Source organism: Arvicanthis niloticus, chromosome 10, assembly GCF_011762505.2.
Source record: "Arvicanthis niloticus isolate mArvNil1 chromosome 10, mArvNil1.pat.X, whole genome shotgun sequence".
Taxonomy (NCBI): Eukaryota; Metazoa; Chordata; class Mammalia; order Rodentia; family Muridae; genus Arvicanthis; species Arvicanthis niloticus.
The window spans coordinates 47775384-47792529 of record NC_047667.1 but is presented as its reverse complement, the minus strand read 5'-3'; the positions used below and the strand labels follow the sequence as shown (position 1 = coordinate 47792529).

At 46.4% G+C, this 17146-nt stretch overlaps 1 protein-coding gene and 1 pseudogene across 1 annotated transcript; both read right to left on the bottom strand.

Moving 5' to 3' along the window:
- Nucleotides 1-182: 182 nt before the first annotated feature.
- Serpinc1 (serpin family C member 1) lies at nt 183-14720 on the bottom strand. Its single transcript, XM_034513530.2, has 7 exons — nt 14562-14720; nt 12021-12390; nt 8389-8604; nt 6793-6930; nt 4292-4682; nt 2467-2531; nt 183-442 (listed from the first exon to the last, which is right to left on the bottom strand). The coding sequence occupies exons 1-7, from the start codon at nt 14600-14602 to the stop codon at nt 266-268; spliced, it is 1398 nt and encodes a 465-aa protein (XP_034369421.1). The 5' UTR covers nt 14603-14720; the 3' UTR covers nt 183-265.
- A 561-nt stretch (nt 14721-15281) lies between these two features.
- On the bottom strand, nt 15282-15774 carry LOC117716020 (small nuclear ribonucleoprotein G pseudogene; annotated as a pseudogene).
- Between the last annotated feature and the right edge of the window lie 1372 nt (nt 15775-17146).

Below are 17146 nucleotides of genomic sequence, written 5' to 3'. Positions count from 1 at the left end.
GTGTGCGCCACCACTGTCCGGCTTGTTTTGTTTTTTTAGTTTGTAGTATGCGAGGAATAATGAGAATTTAAGGTCCCTCTACCCTTTCAAGATGCCTGCTATCCTCAAGATGAAATGTCATTTTACCGAGTACCCCAATAGCATCTGCACTTCAGTCTCTCGTCTTCAAGTGGAAGAGTCCATTCTTGTGAGGTGGCAGTTTTATTTATTTTTATTTCTAGTCACAAACACCAAAATAGGAAAAGGTGCAAAGATTAAGAATATTTTAGTTCATACAAGGATTAGCCACTCTCCCCATGAATATAATAGTGTTCAGTGCAACTTCCCTTATAAGAACGAGGAAGGGCCTGTTGGCCTTGAAGGTCACCCTATTGGGATTCAGTGACCGGCCAGTAATCACGACAGAAGTACTTGCTGCTGCTTCACTGCCTTCCTCATTTACCTGCAGGTTACATAGGAAATAAATATTAGCTACCCTACAGTCCATGCTAGGCACATAAACCACACACACACAGACCCAGCAGCTCACCCTGGTAACACTTGGACACAAATGGTTCCCTCCAGAAACCTTAACATCCAGTGTGTGTGTGTGTGTGTGTGTGTGTGTGTGTGTGTGTGTGTGTGTGTGTGTGTGTGTGTGTATGTAATTTCACTGGGCTCATCCAAAGCCTTGCGAGAGTTCCACAAGTGTAATCCCTGAACAAGAAGTCGCATTCTGGTAGCATGGTTGAACACTATCACAGAGCATTGTTTTGAACCAACTGCTAAGAGAGATTCAGACTCAAAATCGGAGATGGGCAATTTAAATAGATTCACTCTTGAAGCATAAGGAAATCCCAGCTATAATTACCCCCCAGAGCCACTAAGAACCTGTGGCTTGTGAAAAGATAGTTCTACAGTTGAGTGAGATGTTTTTCTTGGAGTAATAGCCAGGGGGAAAAAAAAAAAACAGTATTTGAACAATGACACATCTAAAGGGATGCCTTCAGAAAACAACTGTTGACATTACTGACTTCTCTGGGATAGGATCTTGCTGGGCATTCTAGTACTGAGGCTAGCCTTCCATTTAAGATCAACCTGTGTCAGGTGACTACTCCTGGCTCCCTTTCTTGTGTGTGTATGTGTGTACACCTTGCTAGCCTTTAACTTTCTGTATAGACCAGACTGTCCTGGAACTTGTGGCAATTCTCCTGCCTTTGCTTCATGTCCCTGACTATATTTAATAAAGTACTTGCAGCCTCTGTCCTTTGAGGGGTTAATGTGTTGTTGTTGTTGTATTTTTTTTCCTTCTCTTCGGTGTCCCACATCTATTTCATGCTCATTCTAGGACTAAATTTTAAGTAGTGTGAAGATGTGAGCCAGGGAGTTCTCACCTCCGGTCCCTCATCCTTCTACTTCCTTCAGTCCGCACTAAGCTTGCTTGGATACTATCGTTAGTTCTCTGGTACCATGCTCTGAACATTTCTCTCTGACTGCAGCCTTTCTTTGCAAACCCAAGTCCTGTAAGCTTTGTCTAACATTGGCTCATCTCCTTCTGTGCACAGTCTTAGCTTCCATGAAAAACAGCCTATACCATTGGGCCTCAAACCTAATTGTAAAAATCTCCCAAGGATCTGTACAAAGTAACAGATTCTCCAACAAGTTTTAGGATGACCAGGGCTACAGGGAGAAACTTTTCAAAAAAAAAAAAAACAATCAACAAAAAGAAACAAATTCTCAGACTCCATCCTTCAGCGTCCAGGGTTAAGGATCCCCACCCAAAGCTGTGGATCTACACTTCAGTACCTCAGAACCAGAACTTCTACAACCTGTCACGACTTAGCTAACACACACCTCTATGCACTTCAGTTGTGGGAAGACAGTCTGAGTACCACTCGACTCCCTTCTTCCCTGGGACTTCTCAGTTTCAGCACACCACTGTGTGTAGTTCCTCTCTCAGAGATCAGCATGTGCCCACCTAACTGTTTACTCAAATGCTCTACATCGAGATAGTTCCAGGCCGCACTTGACGCTGTTTCACGTACTCATTAGTAACCCCTTTTCTTACGTTCAGTTGCTCCTCTACCCTCTTCACTCACGCACATGTCCCTCTCATTCTATCCAGAATTGGTTTCAGTCTTACTCCATGCTTTTCACATTCCTGAAACATCTCAGAATTCCCTCTCCATGGCCTTTGCTGGCTCCTTATCCTGGGCTACCCACTAAATATGCCTCTCTAGCAGGAGAGGTCAAACAGCCGAAGCTTGAGGATTTCCTTGAAGTGTCATACTGAGGCAGACCTCACGAAGAAGGCTACATTCCTCTACATGTGTACATGATTTAGAGGGACACTGCAGAGATGCCTCTGCCACAGTCCTCTGCTGCTAATAGACCTGCTGTCTCCACCAGAAGAGCAGCAGGAAACTCCAGGAACACAGATTGATAAAATGCAAAAAATAGTCAGAGGGTGGAGAGAGCTGAACTCACCTCAAGAAATGCTTTGTGGAATGCGTCGGAGACATAGAGGTCATTCCTGCCTCCAGCAACGATCCCTGGAAGGAAGAACAGTACAGGGGGCGCTGTGATTTGAGAAACAGACTCCTGAGCCTCCCTTCTCACCTCCTCAATGGATACCTCTTAACAACAGTGAGTTATTTTGGCTTCTCTGACCTGGATCTTGTGAATTTAATCTGATGTCAACTTTTTTTGGGAAGGTGGAAGGGTGGGACTCTGTTCTTAAAGAAAAACTTTCCTATATCTGGCAAAAATATGTCTTTCCAGTCTGGTAACATTTTTAAGAGGTTTGGCTCTCAAAGCTAAAGATAGCCCAATAAAGATAAATCTAATTACTTGGTCTAAGTCATTTTTAGATAGAATCTTTGTGTAGCCTGAACTGGCCTTAAACTGTCAGCCTTGAGTGCTGAGATTATAATTGTGTGTCACCAAACCCAGCTCTGTGGGCCAATGCGATTGCTCATTGAATAAGAGAAGGTGCTACTAACCCTAACAACTTAAATTTAGTCCCGGGGCTCCACATGGTTTTGAACCCCTGAAAGTTGTCCTCTGACCTCCATGCACACACTTGTATGTTCCTCTATACACACCATACATAACAACAAATAAATAAGTGTATTAATAAGTAAAAGATCTTGCCACACATGGTGGTACACCTCGTATACATGACTGAAGGGATTAAACAGCTCTGGGGTGGAGACAGCACAAGCAGTATGAAGCCAGTCTTAGCTCTATAGTGGATTCCAGGCTAACCTGGGTTACATAAGACCCTGTCTCAATGAAAAAAAAAAAAAAAAAAAAAAAAAAAAAAAAAGGAAAAAACAAAAAGGTATTTAAGGCTAGGTTTTTAAAAATTATTTATTTATTTACTTATTTCTTTTTTTTTTTTTTTTTTTTTTCTTTTTGGTTTTTTCGAGACAGGGTTTCTCTGTGTCATCCTGGCTGTCCTGGAACTCACTCTGTAGACCAGGCTGGCCTCGAACTCAGAAATCCGCCTGCCTCTGCCTCCCAAGTACTAGGATTAGCTTTGTTTTTTTCAAGACAAGGTTTCTCTGTGTAGCCTTAACTATCCAAGAACTTACTCTGTAGATCAACTTGACCTCAAACTCAGAGACCTGCCTGCCTCTGCCTCGCAAGTGTTGGTATTAAAGGCATGCGCCTCCATGCCCAGCTAAGATTCATTTTTAATTTACTATCACATTTTATTTTTTATCTTACTCAAGATTTATTTTGTATGTGTGTGTGTGTGTGTGTGTGTGTGTGTGTGTGTGTGCGCATGATGCAGGTGCCTATGAAGTCAGCTGTCTATAGTGGATTCTGGAAACTGATCCTGGGTCTTCTGCAATAATAATAATATATGTTCTTAACTGCTAAGATGTCTCTCTAGGCTCTATTTTATTTACTTTCAAGACAAGCTCTTGTTATATAGCCCAGGCTAGCCTGGAACACTCTTATGTTCTACCCTACCTCCCAATGCTGGAATTACAGGTCTCAACATGCCTTGCTTTTAATGCCTGTCTCTTTGAATTCCAATGCTTTTTCAAATTCTTCCCCACCTGGTTTGATCTCCCCTGTTAGATACAGATTCATGGGGTGACAGACATACTGGTTGGACTCCTGGAAACAATAGCAAACTCTCTTTCACAGGGAGGCTAGGAAGGGAAAGGGGTCACCCCAGGCTTAGCAGAGAGGCTTTATTAGAATCCTGGTGCCCTGACTTGGCACTCTTTCCTGGATTCTTTTGTTTTTGGTTAAACCACCTTGGAGTGGAAAGGAGGCAGTTCTCTCCTATACCAACCTGGGAGTTGGGACTTCTCAGGGCTGAACAGATCAATGAGGCCCATGTCTTGCAGCTGCTCCTTTAGACTGAAGCTGTCTTCGATGCGGAAGCGTGGCACGTGGACCACAAGCATCATCTCTGACAGTTCATCCAGCCACTCCTGCAGCAGCTCTGGGGTGAGTTCCTGCTCCACCTTGGCCAGGCTCTTCTCAGGCTTGGGTAGGATGAGTACCATGGTGATGTCATCCCCCTTGAAGGGTAGCTCCAGCACCTGGGTCCCCTCTGCCACACGCCGGTATTTAAATTTGCCTTCCTGGTACATCATAGGCACTGGGCATGAGTGCCCATCAACTTTGTAAAACAATTCCTTTCTTGTGTTCTCAGGGCTGAACTTTGACTTCCACAGGCCCTGAATGATATCAAGTGGGAGAGTCATAAAGCAAGAACAAAAATATCCTAGCAGGATACTTATTGATATGGGACATAATCATATTATCTGATTGCACCAACATATAAATGTGGTTATTAGATAAAAAGTAAATATGCATTAAAAGTCTAGTAACTATGTCTGAGTGCTGCAGTTATTTCTGTGTGTTTCTTTCTGTGGTTTATTTTTCTGTTTTTTTTTTTTTTTCTATATTTCCATCAATATTGCCTTTTTTTAACATTTGGGGGGGGGGGGGGGACGTGCCACTGTGAATATGTGGACATCAAAGGACAATTTATCCATGTTCAGGAAATGGCTCTTCCCTCCCACCATGTGGGTTCCGCCTTGAAACTCAGGTTGCCAAATATGGTGACAAGCACCTTTACCAGCTGAGCCATCTTGCCAGCCCGGTGCTGTTGTCGTTGTTATTGTTGTTGTTATCTGCTTTTTGGGGTTTTTTTGTTTTTTTTGTTTTTTTTTCCGAGACAGGGTTTCTCTGTGTAGCCCTGGCTGTCCTGGAACTCACTCTGTAGGCCAGGCTGGCCTCGAACTCAGAAATCCACCTGCCTCTGCCTCCCAAGTGCTAGGATTAAAGGCGAGCGCCACCACCGCCCGGCGGTTTTTTTTTTTTGTTTGTTTGTTTTTTTAAGTCAAGAAAGTCTAACCCTTAGAATAACCTACACTCTTCTTTGCAGGTTCATTCTGTCTCCTGTTGTCTACTGTCTACCAGCCTCTTTCCCAGAGCCAACCTCCGAGAACTCTGCTCTGTCCCTGCAGAGTTAGATAGAGGCCAGACTCAAACAGCAATCCCTGCAATTTGTCTGGAAGTCCTGCCAGGCGGGGAATGGATCCTGGCTGGCTTCCTGCCTCCTTCCTCATCGTTTTCTGGCTCTTTGATATTGAGACAAGTCACTTAACTCTTCTGAGAGGTGGTTTCTCACCCACAAGTTAGGCACTGGAAAGAGCCAACAACTTTACAATGTTAACTATGTGCTCTAAGCATGTGTAACACCTAAGTTTCACCTGTGTTACCTACTCTAACCTTTTGGTAAACTTAAAAGTAGGTGAATCCTCATTACCATTTTATACATGCAGAAATAGGCTGTAGGAAAGTTCCCAGTAACTCCCCAGTAACTCACACAAATTCATACACTTAGAAACGAGCAGTCAAGCTTTAAAACAAACAAACAAAAAAATCATACTGCACAAACAGCCCATGGTCTCACTCTTGGTGGCAGATCTAGATAGGTAGGATCTAGAGTATTAATAAATAGCAAGTTGTTCCATAAACCGTAAAGGGTAACAGCACACTGTGGAAAGGCAGCTTCAAGAGGCAGAGTGATTAACATGCCTGGCTAAGTCTCCAGGCCACATGGAGAAAAGAGGAATGCAAACAACGCATGTCACAATTCCAGCTGCTCTGCGGGGATGGTCCTCCAGATGGTGTTTGTTCCCACTGTCCTCCCCCTGCTCCTTTTCAAATGTAATCAAATTGGAGCAGTCCTCAGAACCCTGGGCTCTGTGAGGAAAACAAGCCATATACACGATAACATCACAGGACCCTTCTTATTCTGGGGTGAGCCCAGCCCCTGGCGCTTCAGAACCCCAAGGAGCCATGTTAAATAGAAATTGCTCTTGGCAGTAGGGAACTCCATCACTGATGATTGTCAGTAAAATCATTTTATTTCAGATTTTAAATACCTTAGTGGACCTGGTCGTGACAGCATGTGCCTTTAATGCCAGCTCTTGGGAGACAGAAGCAGGTGAATCTCTGTGAGGTTGAGGCCAGCCTGGTCTACTTAGCAAGTTCCAGAACAGCCAGAGCTACATAATACCCTGTCTCAAAATTTAAAAGTGAAAAGAAAAAAGAAAACATTAAGTGAATGGCAGAAATTGTCACACAAGTGTGAACATTTGTCACCTCTTGAAGAATGCTTGGGTTAGTAAGTTCACACAGTCTGCCCCAGCCTGGGGACACTGCTAAGCCTCTGTACCTCTGGGCTCTCAGCAAATGTACATGGTTGCCTAGACTATGCATGGACTATTTCAGGAGGGATCTGACTGCACACACTTAATAGGCCAGCGGAAGTACCTTGAAGTAAATGGTGTTGACCAGCACCAGGGCAGTGAGCTCGGTAATGGCACCTTGGGGGATGACGTCTTTGATGCGGCCTTCGGTCTTATTAGCTACCCAGCTGTTGATGGTCACTCTGGATTGCTCCGGATTCTCCTAAGGAAAACAGGAAGCAATGCTACCTACCTGTTCGACTCCATAGCTCTGACTTTCAAGTTCCCAGTGCAGAATTTCCTTTGCCCACCATTTGCCTGCTCTTCTGATGGTTGGTTAAGAAGCCATCACTTTAACCCACACCGAGGAGGAACCCTCTATCATCCAGTGCAGTCACTGATTTTTTTTTTCATGCATTAATCTTTTGTCATGACAGGGATCACACCCAGAGCCCAGCCCATCAATAAATGCTATAAGCAGAAAAAGAAAGAGGAGGAGACACAGGACAGATGAAAGGGAAAGACAGGCTGAAGAACAGAAGGTACGATGTTACCTACTCTGACTCTGGAAACCCTAAGCTCATAGAAGCATCATCTCCAGTCTGTGGGAGGAAATGCCTGATGGCACAGTTAAGAGGATGGGAGGGGCCAGTGCCCTGTAGTCCAAGAAACGTAGACAATGCTGACCAGCTAGTGGTGGCTCATACCTCTAATTCCAGCACTTGTGAGGCCTTGAACCTCTGAGAGTTCAAGGCCAGCCTGGTCTACAGAGTGAGTTCCAAGTCAGTCAGGGCCGCATAGTGAAACCCTGTCTAGGAGTTGGGGGTCAGGGATGGGGTAGGAAGAAAAGGGCTTGGGGATTTAGCTTTGTGGTAGAGCACTTGCCTAGCAAGTGCAAGGCCCTGGATTTGGCCCTCAGCTCTGAAAAAAGAAAGAAAGAAAGAAAGAAAGAAAGAAAGAAAGAAAGAAAGAAAGAGAGAAAATGCTGACAGAATGATGCTATGAAGGTGAATGAACACAGCCCCCAGAGGCTCATAAAATGTGCATGCTTAGTCACCTATTGATTAAGGATTTTTGAAAAGGATTAAGAGGAGGAGATGCATAACTGGGAATGGGCTTTGCCAATCCCAGCATCTCTCTTTTTCTCTGTCTGCCTATGGATCAGGAAGGAAGTGCTCAACCCCATGCCTGCCAGCCACCACGCTTCCTGCCATAAAGAAAATGGACTCACTCTCTGAAATTATAAGTCAGCCCCAATGAAATGCTTTCTTCGATAAGAGTTTTCTTGCTCTTCACAGCAATAGAACAGTAACTACAACAGAAGTCAAGGTATTTCTTTGCTCTCTTACTTCCTCAAAACACTTACTAGGCTTGTGCACTTCGTGAATCTCCAAGGGAGCATGTAACACACATCATGCACCAATTTCATTTGACCACGACATATTTGAACTTGGTTGATGAAATGAAAAAGTAACCCCTTGTATAACTTCTTAAGAGTAGCCTCTATAACTGACAGCTTGAGGACCGTTGCTCTGTGAAGCCTTAACCAAGGGTGTGTTCCGTGGGTTGGGATTTGTCCTCAGCCTCCTCCAGCCATTGACAAGTAGTGTAGTGTTCATTTGGATCCTGTTTCTCTCCCTTCTCAGTTTGAGTGGCAGGGACTCTGACACCTACAACTCACCTTGAAGTCCAGGGGCTGGAGCTTGGCTCCATAGACCACCTCACTCACGTCTTGATAGCTCTCGTTGAAGGTGAGGGATTTGTCTCCAAAAAGGCGGTTGGCTGATACCAAGTCAGAAGACTTGTTGGCTTTTCGATAGAGTCGGCAGTTCAGTTTGGCAAAGAAGAAATGGATCTGGTCGGATGTCTTCTCGGAGATGGTATCAAATTTAAAAACCTATAGATGACAAAAGAAAATGGGTGGCGGTGTGGTTGGGCAGTCAGTTACCATGGGTGCAGAGTACAGTGCTAATCCAGGAGCCATCTCAGCTGCCAGTTCCCTCCAGCATAGTGCCTGGCACAGCATAAACCCTCAGCTCATGTTTTTAAAATGAATATGCAGGAAAAAAGAATAAAGGGCAGGAAACATAATGGGGAAAGATCAAGAGACAGGGACACCACCAGGTCTTTAAGGGACTGTAGACCAATGCAGGTCGCCTTCTCACTGTGAAGAGAGATGTCCTCTGGGCAGTTATGGACACCTAAAGGAACATAGATAGTGCATCTCCTTGTAACAAGCATTCTCAGAGCATTTGCTTGGATCACCACTCTTGAGGGCTCTGGAGTACTGGTTGTAGAAAGGCTGAGAGAGGAAAAGATTGTGTCAGAAAGAAATAAACGAGCCCAGAATCAGAGACTCTGGGTTAAAAGGGCCTTAAGAGCCACACACGTGCCAGTCAGAGCCGTAGAAGCTACCATCAACCTGCACAACCACCTTCTTCACTGCCAGCACTAAATTGCAAGGCTTCTTCCCCCACTTCTCTGTGCTCACTCCTCAGGTGGGAAAAGGCTTTTTGGTTTTATTTATTCTCTTCATTTATGTTTCCCTGGTGTTCTGGTATGCATTCTGTGCTTGTGTGTGTGCCTGTGAGCACACGGGCGGGCATGTACACACATGCACGTCGAGGTCAGAGGACAGCCTCGAATATTGTTACTCAGGTATATACACCTTCTTTTTCTTTTCCTTTTTTAAAAACATGTATTTATTTGGGGGGTGGTGAATGTAAGCCTTGTATATGTGGCTGCCTCAAGAGACCAGAAGAAGGTACTAGATTTTGTGTAGCTGGAGTTACAGGTTATGAGCTGCCAGGCATGGGTGCTGGCCATCTAACTTGGGTCCTCTGGAAGAAAGGGGAGCTCTTTCAACCTCTGAGCTGTCTCTCCAGACCCACCTTTCTCCCTTCTAAGTCAGGGTCTCTCTCTGGGCTAGAGCTCGCTGATTAGGGTAAGATGGATGGCCGACAAGGAATCTATCTGCCTATCTCTATCTCCCTGGAATTAACAGGCATGTGCACCATGCCTGTGTGTATAGTTTCTGGAACTCAAACTCAGGACTCAGTACATGCAGGGCAAAAAAGCACTTTACCAACCGAGCCCTGTCCCCAGGTCCCTTTTTTATCACTTGTGACTAAAAGCTCTGTAGGTTTCCCTTTGCTTTAGAGAGAGAGAATCATACCCCATTTTTCTATATTTGCCATCATACATTGTAAGATATGTAGAAGGGACTCAGAGGACGTGTGTGGATTCAAAGTGTCGTTCTGCCCCTGGTGGGTTTTTCTTTTTGGTTTTATTTTGCATAGAGACTAACCCCCGAGTTCTGCATATTACTAGCCAGTGCTCTACCATTGAGCCGTGTCTCCAGCTCTCATTTGTTTATATAGGAAAGGTCATGTTTAAGCTCACATTCAGGGAACAGTGACAGAAGATAGGAAATGCTTGAGACTGATGCCTGTGTGTACAAATGCCTCAGGAGGAGTTCTAATGTGCTGTCAGCCATCATTCATTCATGAGAGCATCAGGAACACAGAACAAGGCAAGGACAGTCTCTTTGGTGCTGTGTTAGGGACAGCAGAAGCAGAATACAGAGCCTGTAAAAGTTAGGCCTTCTGTGGAATGGAGGTGTAGAGAACCCCACGCCGGAGTCGGAACACAAGAGAGATGTGGAAGCTGGCCGCTCGAGAAGAGGGAAGCAAACCTTCCTAACTCCAGGACTTCTGTGTCTTGGGCTCAGAGGACACTGAATGCCATACTGTAGGGACTTCTGCCTTCTTGTCATTTATCTTTGTTTCCAAAGTGAAATCCCATCTGAAGAAAGCCAGCTGGGAAGTCAAGCCAAGGGCAGAGTAAGGATCTCATGTTTCTATCCACGGCTTAGGGTGCTATCAGGGCCTACCTCAGCCATGACACTTCTTGTTACCTTGCTCCACCCTGTCCCCCTTCTTCCCTGACCTCCCAAAAAGGGATGGGGAAACCACTGATCTGAAGTGATCAATACTGCCCGTAGTTCCAAAACAGTCTGTCTCTTTGAGGCTTCTCAGCTTCATGGGATCCAGGTCTCTCTATCCAGAGTCCCAGAATCTACCCCCAAAGCCAGTCTGCTTGAGCTCACTGGATGGCACCTTGTCTTTCCCTACCAGGGCAGGGACTAGAGTCTTCTCCCAGCATATGGCCCAGCATAGAGGTAGTACTGGATTAAAAAAACAATCATATAAATGATCAAATGAATGAATATAGAAATAACTGAACATAGTACATACCTGTAATCCTGGCACTTGGGAGGAGAGGCACAGGACCCCAAGTTCAAGAGCAATGTGAGTGGAGAGAGAGAGAGAGAGAGAGAGAGAGAGAGAGAGAGAGAGAGAATATGACTGATACCACTCTTCTCCTATTTATGAATATCATAGAATATGCTCTATCAAGATGAGTCGGCAGATAAAAGCATTTGCTTGTCAAGCTTGACAATCTGCGTTTGGTCCCTGGAGCCCACAAGAAGCCACATCAATGGCCTGCATCCATAATCCCAACACCCCTAGAGCAATATGGAAGGTAGAGGTCACCTGGAAGCTCACAGGGCAGCTAGCCTGGACTATGCAGTGTGCAGAAGAGAGAGCCTCTATCAATAAGGGAGGAGGAAGGAACCGGCTCCCAAAAGTTGTCCTCTCAGCTCCGCACACATGCCACGGCACATGTGTGCTCCTCCTCGGATAATAATAAGTAAAATAATTTTTAATTGGGGGGGAATAGGAAACATTTATGAGAAAGACATCCAGGTAATGACTCCTTGCCTAATTAAAAAAAAATAATTAGCCACATGGTAGCTAACACTTGTAATTCTTCTATTCATGAAGCTGAGGCCAGGAGATCATCACAAGTTCAAGACCAACTATACCTACATATAGTAAGTTTGGGGGCACCCTGGGCTATACAGTTAAAAAAAATAAAAACCTCAAAAACTAGAGTTATTTAAAAAAAAAAAAAAAAAAAATCCTGGACTGGAGAACCCAGTTAAGAGCATTGGGTGCTTTTCCAGAGGATCAGGGTTCAATTCCCAGCACCCATATGGCAGCTCACAACTGTCTCTAACTCTACTTCCAGGGGGTCCAACAGATACACATGTAGGCAAAACACCAATGCACATAAAAATCATTAAAAAAAAAAGAAAAGAAAAGAAAAGAAAAATTATCCTAACACATGAAGTAGTGACTCAAAGAAAATCTAACTCACAGTGAGGTCTCCTCACAACCTGATGTGTGACATAAGGAAGTCCACACACGCTCCCCGACAAGGAAAGAGGAAGAGGGCTTTACACTGTACCTCCATCAGCTGCTTGAGAGTGTCATTACAGGCACCCAGCTTGGTCATAGCAAAAGCCGTGGAGATGCTCAAAGGTGACAGGAAAAGGTTGTCGTTGTCATTCTTGGAGTCTGCCAGGTGCTGATAGAAGTTAGTAGCAAATCGAGAATTGGCCTTGGACAGTTCCCAGACCCGCCTGTTGGTGGCTTCCGGAACCTTCTGCTCTAGGCCATCCTCCTCAGCGGCCTTCTTCGCAGGGGAGCGATAAATGCACATGGGATTCATGGGGATGTCTCGGGGCTTCGCTATGCAGATGTCGTCCACAGGGTTTCCATGGCAGACAGCACAGCCCAAGGCACCAATGAGTAGCAGAGAGAGGAGACAAACCTTCCTACAAGGGACAGAACCGTGACTCCCCATCCCCACTGACCACCACAGTCTTATTCCTGAGAAGCATAGGATTCTGGCCATCTTGGCCTTTGAGCTAAGCATTCGTGTCCAGGACAAGGCCAGTCCTAGGCTCCTTGCCTGGACACAGTTGCGTGTGTGTGCGTGTGTGTGTCCATGCTAGGCTAAGGAAGAACGCAAAGTTTTCTCTGATGAATAGAACGCCCACATGTGCCCGGAAGAGAGTCAAGAGAGTGAAGGGAGCCACTTGAAGGGGTCAGGGAAACCCCAGACAAGGATGGACTTTAGCCTGAATCTTGAAGGACAGGCTTTGGCTAAGAGGGGTAAGAGAATGCATGAATGCAACAAAGGAGCAGCTGAGTGCCGAAAGCCCCACCTCTGCAGCCCCAGCTCTGCAGCCCCAGCTCTGCAGCCCCAGCTCTGCAGCTCCAGCTTACCTCAGCCTGCTCTCAGCCTGCTCTCAGCCAGCCAGACTTACTATTGGCCTCCCGGCAGTTCAGTCTAGAAGGCCTGCTACTTCCATAGTGAGATGTAACCTGCTGAGCTCACCTCCCCCACACACCTGCTCTTCTATCCTTCAAGCCAGTGGATCCTGACACCAGTCTAGAAACCTGAAAGCCACCCAGATCCCTCCCCTCCCCCTCTTCGTTGAGTCAAACCCCAGATTCAATGAACACTACTTCCTTACCCTCTGACCTTTACTGCCCCCGCCTTAGTTCTGCCCTCATTATTTTCTGATCCCTGAATTATTTTTTAATAGCTTCTAACATGGGTCACTAAAAAGCAAAGATAATCTCACTTGGAGGGTGTTGGGGATTAATAGGGTCTCAGTAGCCCAGGCTGCCTCATTCTCACCATGAAGCTGAGGATGACCTTGAACTTCTGATTTTCCTTTCTTCAGATTCCAAATGCTGGGATTATAGGCATGCACTACCATGCCCAGCTTGATATCTCCTCCTTAAAATGACCTAGTAGCCAGGTGGGTGAGGTATATACCATACCCTTACTCTCAACATTGGGGAGGCTGAGGCACCAGGCTCATGAGCATGAGGGCAGCCTGGGCAACATTATACCTCAATTTAAAAAAATGAAATGGCAGGATTGGCAAGAGAATGTGGATACTCAATAAAGTAATAACCGAGAAGTAAATTCTCTACCTCCAGGTGCTCTGGGGTGCCTGAGTCTGGAGGAGGGAGTCCGTGTCTAAGCACTGAGTCTTTCCAGTCTCTTCTGGAAGAAAAAGTCAAGCAAGTGGTCTGCTCAGTAGGGGATGGGCTAACTGGAGGCGAGGACAGCCAACGGATGCATGGATTTTTGTGTGGTCTGACATCAAACACGTAGAGTGACAAGAGAGGAGGGGTGAGGGAGAGAGAGGGCTGAGGGAGTGGAGAGAAGGGTGAGAGAAAGGAGGGAGAAGGGTGAGGGGGAGAGGGAGACGAGGAGGAGGAGGAGAAAGAGAGGAGAGACAGGAGTGAGAGAGGAGTGAAGGAGAGGGAGGGGAGAAAGGGGTGAGGGAGGGGAGAGAGGGGTGAGGGAGGGGAGAGAGGGGTGAGGGAGGGGAGAGAGGGGTGAGGGAGGGGAGAGAGGGGTGAGGGAGGGGAGAGAGGGGTGAGAGAGGGGAGTAGGAGAGGGGTGAGGGAAGGGAGAGAGAACCATCTGGTCTTGTCTGTCCCAGTCTGTGCTTGGGTGCCTTGGGAAATGTGAATGGAAGCTGAGGGCCCTGAGCTCCGCTGGGTCTAAACAGGAAGCAGAGTGGGCAGGCCGCCTCCAGCGTCCTCCAACAACCTGCCTCAAGAAGGGTGTGGGACCCCAAGGGAGTCGTGAAAGGGGACGGAGGCTTTGGGAAGTAGTCAGGGGTCACAGAGGCAGATGGGGGCAGCTGAGTAGAGAGGAGCAGAAAGCAGATGGGGGGGGGGGGCCGCCCTGGAAGGGTGCTCTGGCTTGCCCATCTCTTCTCGAGGGAGGCAACGCTTGCTTCTGAAGGAGCTAAGAACCTGGGGTGTGCCTTAGGTGAAGTGCCGTCTTCCAAAAAGGCCTTTGACTAACTACCAGGGAGAGGGCCTGCTCGTCTCAGAAAACGTCGGAGTTCATCCTTGGGAGTCCTTCAGAGGTCAGAGAACCCCCAAGAGCTGACAGAGGGACGTCCACCCTTACCTCTCACCAGCTGCCACTCTTCCTATCCCAGCGGAATGCATGGCCGATGCTTCTACAGAGAAGAGCCAGGGGAGACGGTGCTGTCTGAGACGATCACTCCAAAAACTGGTTCTTTCCTCTAAATCTGAGAGAGGTCCAGAGGCCAGGTGGGGGAGGGAGCTGGTCAGGAGAGGGCTGAGGTCAAAGGCTGATGACCAGTTCCCAGGGTTAAGCAAAGCACAGAAGAACTCCATGTTGTTTAATTAGTAGAAAAGTTAAAGTTCAGTCAGACCTAGGGAAAGTGTGGCCCCTCTTCTTGCTCGCAGCCCTTCATTCTTCCCTCATCTTTATAAGAAAAGGGGAGGCCATGGAGAATTCAAACCGCTTAGGAGGTTCCTGACTTAGGAGGGCCCTGTGGGGAAAAGCTCTGCTGCCTCAAGTCAGGAGAGCAGAAGTGGAGGGCTCTGACTGGGAACACCTGACTCACTGCTCCTGCCTGCCTCTGATGGGCTAGCCTCAGGTTTGTTATGTAGCTAAAGCTGACCTTGAACACCTGCTCCCCCGTCTCTATTTTCCTAGGGCTGGGATTACAGGTGTGAGCCTCCACATCTGTTTCCCTACTGTGCACAAGAGCAACTATTGAAATATTTTCCCTTTCTTCCTTCCTTCCTTTCTTCCTTTTGGAGCATCACAGAAGTTTATTTAGAACAGGTTTCTTATGAAAATGTCCATGACCCAGCTCTACACCGAAGTCAGACAGGCCCTGTGGACGGCTGTGCACGCCTCTGCTGAAGGGCTGTTGTCCAGGGCTTCTGACACGATGGTGCTGTTTCCTCGGATGGCCACCATTGCAAGGTTGCTCTGCTGTTCACTGGTTGCCTTCTCTCCACTCATCATTCAGGATTCATTCCTTGAACATGTCTGGCACCATTTAACTTCAACGATAACTTCTTATCCATACATTTCTTCAGTTCAGGAGGGAAGGAGGGTCTCTCTCTCTCTCTCTCTCTCTCTCTCTCTCTCTCTCTCTCTCTCTCGGTTTTTCAAGACAGGGTTTCTCTGTGTAGCTCTGGCTGTCCTAGAACTCACTCTGTAGACCAGGCTGGCCTCAAACTCAGAAATCCGCCTGCCTCTGCCTCCCAAGTGCTGGGATTAAAGGCGTGCGCCACCACCGCCCAGCAAGGGCCTTTCTCATTGTGGCAACTCCACACGACTCAAGACGCCATTTTTTTTAAAGGCTTTTTTTTTAGTGTTTTTTTTTTTTTTCCTGTGGTTTTTGTTTGTTTTTTTTTCCCGTGGCAGGGTTTCTCTGTGTAGTCCTGGCTGTCCTGGAACTCACTCTGTAGACCAGGCTGGCCTTGAACTCAGAGATCTGCCTGCCTCTGCTCCAGACTGCTGCGATTAAAGGTGTTCACTACCACCTCCTGGCTCGAAATATTTCTTAAAGAGCAAACAAGCCAAATTATGTCTGAGTATATTATTATTAATATTTTTAGTAGTTCGGGAGAGAAATTAAATAAATTCAAGCTAATGGAGCTAAAAGGCTCATTTGTTTCTGTTTTCCTCTTCTAAATAGCCAAAAATCATATCACTAGGACTTTCTGTGTGACTGAGGCGTTTGGAATAAGAGGAATTGTGGGGAGTACTTCACTCTCTAGATAAGGGACTCATCAGGGCTGAAGTCACGGCAAAGGTCTTGCCTGAGTGGGGGACATTTCAAGGATGGATGCCAGAGTTGTTGCTCAAAGGCCCACATCACCCTTGACCAAAGATAACTGAAAACTCGCCTGTTTAGCCAATAGAGGGATATTTCTTGCACCAGGAATTTCTTGCACCAGGATATTCTCCAGGCATGCACCAGGAACCAGGTCAGAGAGCAGCCATGTACATAAGCAACGTATATAAAGTGGGGATAGGGACAGCAAGATGGCTCAGTGGGTAGAGGCATCTGCTACCAACTCAAGCTGAATTTGGTCCCTGGGACACACGTGATGTAAGAACAACTCTGACTCCCACAAAGGTCCTCTGATCTCCACCTGCACTGTGGCATGTTCGTGAGAACACACACAACAAACATTTAAGGATGTTTGTCACTAGTGTGTGTATGATACATGTGTGTGGTTACAGGTACACACGTGTGACGGCATGTGTGAAGGTCGAACAACTCTGTGGAGTTGGTTTTCTCTTTTCACCTTTGTGGCCACTGAGGGTTAAACTCGGGTCACCAGACTTTATCCACTGAGCTGTCTCCCTCACCTTCCAGCTCACTCTGGCTATCATGATTGGCATTTTTGAAGTACATAGGCCAGTTAATTTGAGAAAATCTGGCCCTCATTACTGAAACTGCTGCCAGCAAAGTCTCTCTCCTTTTTATGAAGTGACATTTTGAAAGTTTATAAGTAGCATACAGAACATGATTAGGCTTCTATATATATTAATACTAGTTTTCGTCATATTTCACCTGCTAATTTAAGCAACTTTCAAGGTCTCTCTCTCTCAATCTCTCTCTCTCTCTCTCTCTCTCTCTCTCTCTCTCTCTCTCACACACACACACACACACACACACATACACAGAAAAGGTAGTGCACTCAGAAAACGGAGGCAGG